This window comes from Sinocyclocheilus anshuiensis, unplaced genomic scaffold (genome assembly GCF_001515605.1).
Source record: "Sinocyclocheilus anshuiensis isolate Anshui unplaced genomic scaffold, SAMN03320099.WGS_v1.1 scaffold1408, whole genome shotgun sequence".
In the NCBI taxonomy this organism is placed as follows: Eukaryota; Metazoa; Chordata; class Actinopteri; order Cypriniformes; family Cyprinidae; genus Sinocyclocheilus; species Sinocyclocheilus anshuiensis.
In genome coordinates this window covers 247,329-255,826 of record NW_015547704.1, presented here as the reverse complement: position 1 = coordinate 255,826, position 8,498 = coordinate 247,329, and the positions used below count along the sequence as shown (strand labels likewise).

The following is an 8,498-nucleotide window of genomic DNA, read 5'->3' as shown; positions in this document are numbered from 1 at the left end:
ATTTAAATATATAATAAAAAAATTATAAACAATAAAATGACTACAATTTTAAGTGAAATTAAAATGAAACAAAAAATATAAAAAAAAATAACCTCAACATTTCAAAATACTAATAAATACTGTAATAGTATCTAAATTATACAAAAAGAGATCACTGGTTTAGAGGAATAATCCAGGATAAATCCTTGTTTAAATTGAACCACAAATGTGAACCACAAATATGAAGCTTATATTTTTTCAGTATTATCAGGTCACGCTTAAAAAACATCGGAAATCAGAATCAGCCAAGAAAATTGCAATCGGTGCATCTCTAATATGAACTCTGCTTTACTGTTAATTTTCAATTTAATGTGTCCAAGCCAAATAAAAGAATTATTACTTACCAAAACGTTTGAATGGCAGTGTACCATGGTTTACACAAAAACATGAAGCAGCACAACCATTTTCATCTTTGATAATAATCAGAAATGTTTCTTGAGCAGCAAATCAGCATATTAGAATGATTTCTGAAGGATCATGTGACACTGAAAAATCAGCTTTGCATCGCAGAAGTAAATTATATCTTCACATAGAAAACGGTTCTCATAAATAAATTCGTAATATTACTGTTACACTGCATTTTCAATCAAATAAATGCATCTTTGGTAAACATAAGAGGCTTCTTTCAAAAACATTACAAAATCTTAATTATTCCAAACATCTAACCGGTAGTGTAATGAAAACAGGTCAATTTAATGCTAAAATATTACTTCAAAATGTACCTGTTGAAGGTGAACAGATTGTCCATCAGTGGTGGGCAAACTATGAAGAAAACTGTATGGAGAATTTGCTCCAAGGTGTTCTCCACTGACGTCGCCTGGCAGCTGAACTTGTGCGGGAGGGGAGGCAAGAGATAATTATTTGGGATAATGCAAGTACACAAGTCAGCAAAATATATAACACTATTCTAGTGGTTTTGGGATATTTTAATAAAAAAATCTTACATATTGTGCCTTTAATCAAAATGTGTATAATTAATCATACAATGAAGACAAACCAAAGACATGTTTTTTGGTAACACTTTAGAACAACTTTCATTAATAAATCATTAACAAACATTATATAATGATTTACCAATCATTAGTTAATATATATTCAAATAGCTAAAAATGTGAGAATGTGCTTGTTAATGTTTATTGATAAACTTATTACCTAATGATTAACAGATCATTATTTCATGAAATAAAATGCTTACAAATGCCATTAAACTTCCAATTCATATGACCATGAACTTCTTGGAAATTTACAAATAAATTATACAGTGATTAAAAGCTTTTGATATTGTGAGCCGGGTAAGATTGTACAGGAAAAAAAAACACAATGTAACAATTTGGGTGCCCATCAAGCTGTTTTATACTGCAAGAGAGACAATTAACAGTTTAAATAGATGTGCATTAACATCACATAAGTCAACAAGTAATAATTTTAAATCATGATTTTAATAATGATTATATGGACCTACAGTGATTATGTTCAATATCCTGTCATTCGGTCTTCAATATTTGACCAGTTTAAGAAATGCTACGACTGGAACATCAAACATGTGAACATATCAGGGTTAGGTTTGATTTTGAAACAGAAATATGCACTTGAAAATAAAAATCAGTTCAGCTAGAAACGGACCTTCATATTTACAGGTAGTTACAGGGAATTTCCTGTTAAAATAAGGGTTGTTTTTACTTTAATCATTTTTTTTATATGTGGTGCACTCAGTATTTCACTGGCTCTTATTCAACCAAGCAGAGGTCGGTATTTGATACATTAGTAATTATGTATACTGCAACTATGACAAGTATACTATATATTCCAATTTCACAGGCGTTTTTAAGCACTCACATTAGGGTTTTATTGCAGCTTAATGTTGCTATATACTGCATATAGTATTACATTCTACAAAGAATAAAGACAGAAACAAGTAAGATCAAAAGGGTGTTTAATTTTTTTTTGCAAAAAGAAAAACAAGTAAAACAGTTTTTGTGGATCGATTTTTACAAAACAATAAGCATTTCACAAATCTATCACACACTAAATGCCGAATTCAACAAGTCAGGAAATTAAAAAAGTAACAAAAATAACATCTGGCCCCTCCCCCAGAGCAAAATAACCCTTTAAAGCTGATCTGTGGCCAGCTCTGCCGTTTCCTTACAGGACTGAAGTTGTACAAAGTGGCAGAGACCAAATTCATCCCGTTCCCTTCACTCAGCCCCTCACAGTAGATTCAACATTTATGGGAAAAACTGCTCATTTCAGACAGTATATGCAGGACACTCATGCAACAGAGAGGATTGCAGACACAAACCTCTCCTTGAACCCTACCCTCTCATCCCCAGCCCACAACAAACAGGTCTGGAATGGCATCCACGTGAAGGCTTCAGTATGGCCGGCCTCGTCTCTCCTCTCTGTGGTCTCCCCTTTGGGGTGGGATGGAGACAAGCATTACTCAAACGTCAAAGAAAACTCGTGACAGTTTGGATGACTGTAGAGCAGAGGGGTTTCTTTACCTTCCACCCATCTTGTATCCTCCACGGTCTCCACCCCGGAAGCCTCCTCCTCCTCCTCCTCCTCCTCTGCCGCCTCTGAAGCCGCCGCGGTCCCCGCGGTCTCCTCCGTACCCACCTCGACCACCACGATCTACAACAGTCAGGTGGAAAACAGTGTTGTGGACAACTTCTGCTTGACATGAAACGGCATTCACAAGATATTTCAGCAGCGCAGGGGCAAACTGCAATGGAAGCTCGTTTCCACCACAGGATAAGAAAAATATAAGGAATTGAGACTCTCACAAAATTGCAAGATGTTGCAATTGCTTTTTTTTTCTTCTCTCCCCATGGCAGAAAAAATAAATACATTTTGAAAAATGGATTTCTGAAATGTAAAACCAATTCAGAGCTTAAAATTGAGATGTAAACTCATCCTCATATCCGAAAAAAAAAAAAAAAAAAAAAAAAAAAAGAGCGTCACGTTAACATCACAATTCTGACTCTTTCAATTCTTTTCTGCAAGAAAAATAGACAGAATTGAAAGATGGAATTCCGAGCTTGAGTTTACATTGCGCAATTCTGACTTTTTCCCCTTGCAAAGGAGTCTATATTTCACAAATACGTAAGATCAGAATTGTGAAAGAGAATAAGAAAAGTCAAAACTGAGCTACCATCTCGCAAATCTGAGAAAAAAAAAAAATCAATAGTTAGAAAAAAGAAATTTCTCAAATAACTGCAAGATGTAAACGAACTCTGAATGGCAAGAAAAATGGCAAATCTGATTTTCATCTTGCAATTCTGTGAAAAATATGATTTGCGAGAAAAATCAGAATTGCAAGATGGATTCTGAGCTTGAGTTTTCATCCGCAATTTGGACTTTTTCCCCTCATAGTTGACTTTCTTTATATATCTATATATATCTATCCCATGGCAGAAATAAGTTTCCATAAACTGCTCCCTCTATTGGTCAAACGTTTCAGCTCATGTTCGAGCATCATACTTACCATCTCCATAACTATCGCCTTCTGGTTTTGATGTTCCACACCTGTTGCATTCGTATCTTCTGGCAAAGTTCATGTTTCCACAAGAGCTGCGAGAGATGGTTCATCAATAAATACAACACGACAACAGATCCCTCTCAAACAGATTCACAAATAGCTACACGCGCCGAACCTGTTGGGACAAGGCCAGTCTCCACCCTTGACGTCAAACGAGGGACCTCCACCAAAGCCACCTCTGCCTCGAAAACCTGCGAGCAAAAATAACAACTGATTACAGAAAGACCAAACTGGTTTTATTTTATACAAGCAAAGAAGAGTCCGATTTCCAAAACGTACCACCGCCACCACCACCACCACCACCACCACGTCCTCGTCCCCCTCCTCTCTGGGTGAACTCAGCTCTTCTGGTAGCAAACGACACCTTGAGGGGTTTTCCTTTAAATTCTTTCCCTGTATTCCAGCAAAACAAGAGACCCACAATCAGCCCTATTTTTTATAACGCTTTTCAAGTCATAGAGACTACAAGAAAGCTTCTCTTACCATCAAACCAGTCAATGGCAGCTTTGGCTGAGGGAGGATCATCAAACGACACTGTGGCTTCACCCTTCAGTCGTCCGGTGGCTTTATCAGAGTACAGATTGATCATAGGTTTGCCAGTCTTCTTATTGACCTGTCATTAGAGCAGATCTGCTGTAAATCAGGATTCTTCAGGTCTCTGAAGTTCATGACCTTCAGGTGAGTAAACTTGCCTTAATGATTCCAATTTGTTTGAAGTAGTCGCCCACTTCCTCAGGGGAGACGTCTTCACTGAGCCCTTGGACAAAGATGGTATTATTGTCCGAGTTATCCTGATCGCCATCTGTAATCGGGAGAAGAATCTCATATTGGAGTCGAGACACTATTACAATATTTACACGGCATGCTAACTTCCACTACCTCAATATTTTGGGCCCTATGATTTGCGAGATGCAGAAAAACACAGACAGAATCTAGTTATAAAAACGGAATTTACTGTATAACGTGGAATGCCACGGAATGTCAAATTTTGGGTGAACAAATCAAAAGTAGATCAGTTCACTTTAAGTCAAATCACAATATGGACTAGTTTCTGTGAACATTAAACCACAAAAGACTATTTAAACGACTCCTGCATGTTCTGCGTGTCTGTGTGAATGGTGCAGACGCAAGGTTTCTTTTACTCTACACACACACACACAGTGAAGCGCAGGCGGTGTTTTCAGCTTCTGCCATCTCACTACAAGGACAAACACACGAATATCATCTCCAGAGCTGCTCTGAGTTACTTCACATTTGATCGTTTCATATCAGAAAAACTATCATACACAGAAACTTTACAGCAACTCATCAAAATAAAAGTTCAGTTTAACTTGAAGAAATTGTGTTACTTTAACCCTAAAACACAATCCAATGCAGTCCAAAATTCAAAATACAGGTAAAACACCTGTAAAAAAAAAAAAAATAAAAAAAAAAAAAAAAAATATATATATATATATATATATATATAATAATTTCATAGGGCCCTTTAAAATGTCAAACTCTGTAACAAATATTTAAATTGTACGAATTTCATGATTAATTTAGACATGCTTTTTGATAACTAAAATGTAATTTAACCATTAAAACAAAAAAATCCAGAAACCTTAAAATGGGGTCCAGAAAATTTGGTATAAAACAAAAAAAAATATTGCTAATTCAATTGCTGAAATAAAAGTTCAGTTTAACTTGAAGAAATTGTGACAGAAATATTTTACTACTGCACAAGAGAACGTCTGTCTTACCGTAATAAATTATTTAAATATTAAATTCTTCCATGTTTTAAATTTAACAGTAAACCTCTATTGTGCAGCACTGTTTGTCAAATTAAAGGGTTTAATATTATTTTGATTAAAATAAATTAAATGAATGTTTTAGGTCTTCACTTGATTACTGAAATACACAATTTGAAAAAAAAAAAAAAACACCCCAACTCATTGATACCTAAAAACACAATCCAATGCAGTCCAAAATTCAAAATACAGGTAAAACACCTGTAAAAAAAAAAAAAATAAAAAAAAAAAAAAAAAATATATATATATATATATATATATATAATAATTTCATAGGGCCCTTTAAAATGTCAAACTCTGTAACAAATATTTAAATTGTACGAATTTCATGATTAATTTAGACATGCTTTTTGATAACTAAAATGTAATTTAACCATTAAAACAAAAAAATCCAGAAACCTTAAAATGGGGTCCAGAAAATTTGGTATAAAACAAAAAAAAATATTGCTAATTCAATTGCTTTCTCTCTACAATATTCCCACTTCTGAATTTAGGGTGAAATGCTTTCATAAGTCAGCCGCTAGCACTTACCTCCATCATCCTTTTGACTGTACTCTCTGGGTCCTGAAAAACAAGACACGAAAGGGAAACACAACCTTGAGAACTTGAGAAATAATATGAAGTCATGAACCTTTATTTCACTACAAAGTCTATGAATAAAAAAATTAAAAAAAAACATGAATAAAACCAAACTGCTCTGCTATGTAGATTTGACCCTTACAAGTGACAGTTTAATTATGCACCAGTGGGTCCAAAATTGCTGCACCATTTCCAACACCTTTGTACACCAGAAGAAATTTTCTGCGAGACTAGCAAAATTAAATGAGAAGTATTCATTTAAATCACGTCTCTTCACCATATGCACAGTTGGCATCCAGAACACTGGCATTTAATTCTAGTTCCTCATGCAAGAAGACCATCTTATAGAGTAAAAACTGGGTAGTTGTTAGACTATCTCAAGAGCATTACCAGAGACGACAGCAATAAAGACAATAAGGTGATTTTCCTTTGGGTTGAAATAAAATGGTGGCTCAAGAGCTCATTTTTCAGCTAATCTTTCTTTATCTTTTTTATATCCTTTCCCCCACTGAGACAGATGCTCATCACTTACCACCGTAATTTTTGTAGCCACCACGGTCACCACCACTGCAGAGGAAAAATTGAAGATATGATGGCTTTCCATTGTTGAAACCTGGGAGCTCAAGGCTCCCTCTTTACCAGTATTCCTTTCATGGTCTACTATTGAGGAAACTGCTCCCATTGACAGATGGGTTAAAGATGATGGGCCAAATGTACATGAAACATTGCAAATTGAAACCAAAGGCGGCGAGCCTCTTTCCAAATTAGAATGGCTTTTTTTGGTTGAACGTCAAGATTTGATGCTCTCTGAATTGAGACTAAAACCAGAGCAGAGCACTGAGGACAACCTCCCTGCTCCCTCTTTAGTTGAAGAATTTACTCTAGATTTGAGCGTCTAACTGTTGTGGCACTCGTGTAGACGAGCACACATTTTCCTTCCATTATGAGTGCCTATGAGCTCCAATGGCTGAGGTCCAACTTTAATTTCACTCACTTTGATACCTGTAGTATAAAATGTAGACCAGTTAACACAAAAAGAAACAACACTGTTACAGACACCGATTCATGTGGAGTGACTGAGAATTGTTCCTTGCAGATGAACTTTCCAATTTGAACACTCTCCCAAAGGGAAGGAGGAAAAACTGATGGAGACCAGAAGAAATGAGCACTAAAAATTGGACTTCAACCAGGTTCCAAATCGGCATTAAAAACTTCAGTGGATAACAAGTGGAAACTTCATATTGTTGCGTTTTCTTCAGAATTACAATTTAACCAGCCAATGAAATTCGCCATGAGAAATGCATAAAAATGAGGAAGCGCACTAGTTGGGGCTTTCCTACACAACGCCAATGTTTTACCATAATGTACCAGGCTTCCAATCAATTCTCATGTTTTGTCAGACTTCTAAGCTCTTACGGATTCTAGAGCGGATGAAACCTTGAGGGAAAATATCCATAGATGTGTCAGTTTTTGTGTTTTGAGCTAAAACATTAGGGGTGCAACGACAATCGTTATAGAGATGACACAAAATAAAAATGGGCACGATATGTATCGGTGACGTAAACTATCTGATTCGCGATAGAGTTCGTTTTATCCAAGACTCAGCTTACTGTATGTATAAGGTATAATTCACCCAAAAATGTAAATTCTGTCATGTACTCACCCTCATGTTGTTAATGTCATAAAGGCATCCTAAAAATAATAAATCGAGCAGTCTAATCCAAATGCAAGTCTTCTAAAGAGACATGGAGGCTTTATATGACCACAGATTTACAACGCACATACTGTAGTAAACAGACGTTCGCATGCATGCATGCCGTGCGAGACCAACATGAGTGAAGTAAATGGAGATGGAATTTAGATTTAATGAACTAATCCTTTATAGTTTTGAACAGTCATTTCGACACGGCTTGTCTGCATGAGATCCAGCAAAAAACTGAAAGCATGAGAACTGTGAGAAAAAAAAAAAAAAAAGTTTCCAGCGTTTCAGTGACAGTACTACAATGCACGCATGCGCGCGCACACACACACACACACACACACACACACATTTTGGTTAACTTTATCAGGTCTTAGAACTAATAATAATAAAAGAAACAACAACTTTATTTTGGCCAAAAATATCGCGATAATGTCATATCATGAGTTTAGTATCGTGGCTTATCAAATCATGACATAAGTGTATCGCTACACCCCTAAAAAACATGTCTTATGTGTGAATGTGATTCATTTTAAAGGAGTCATGAACTGCCTTATTTTGTACTCTTCTGACTGTTCTCTGCTGTGTTTTGGGTTTAAAACACAAATATTCAGTACATATCAAACGATCCATAATAACAGACAAACCAATAGTAATCACGTAATAAACGGTTACCCACACTTGTGTGGTGCAACATTACTGTTGGATCCAATATAGTCGCACAGCATTGTCTTTTAGATTCAATCTTTCTGAAGATCCTGCATCGAATTGTGCTTTGTTTGTAAACGAATCCGCTGTAAAATGAAGTGAACAAAGGACCAAGTTCTTTCTGACGTGGTCTGGAACTTCATGA

At 35.8% G+C, this 8,498-nt stretch overlaps 1 protein-coding gene across 6 annotated transcripts in view; it reads right to left on the bottom strand.

Moving 5' to 3' along the window:
• Nucleotides 1-1,975: 1,975 nt before the first annotated feature.
• The window catches only part of LOC107703972 (RNA-binding protein FUS-like), an 11,069-nt gene continuing 4,546 nt past the window's right edge, over nucleotides 1,976-8,498 (bottom strand). For 3 of the 6 annotated variants that reach the window (XM_016506789.1, XM_016506786.1, XM_016506784.1), the window contains exons 8-16: nucleotides 6,479-6,513; nucleotides 5,899-5,931; nucleotides 4,270-4,379; nucleotides 4,061-4,190; nucleotides 3,859-3,970; nucleotides 3,693-3,773; nucleotides 3,524-3,609; nucleotides 2,541-2,670; nucleotides 1,976-2,450 (exon numbers count right to left, since the gene is read on the bottom strand). In XM_016506789.1, the coding sequence (XP_016362275.1) occupies nucleotides 2,411-2,450; nucleotides 2,541-2,670; nucleotides 3,524-3,609; nucleotides 3,693-3,773; nucleotides 3,859-3,970; nucleotides 4,061-4,190; nucleotides 4,270-4,379; nucleotides 5,899-5,931; nucleotides 6,479-6,513 (757 nt within the window). In that variant the 3' untranslated portion in view covers nucleotides 1,976-2,410. Of the gene's footprint in view, nucleotides 2,451-2,540; nucleotides 2,671-3,523; nucleotides 3,610-3,692; nucleotides 3,774-3,856; nucleotides 3,971-4,060; nucleotides 4,191-4,269; nucleotides 4,380-5,898; nucleotides 5,932-6,478; nucleotides 6,514-8,498 lie in introns of all 6 variants that reach the window. The other 3 variants (XM_016506788.1, XM_016506785.1, XM_016506787.1) reach the window with 3 other exon arrangements.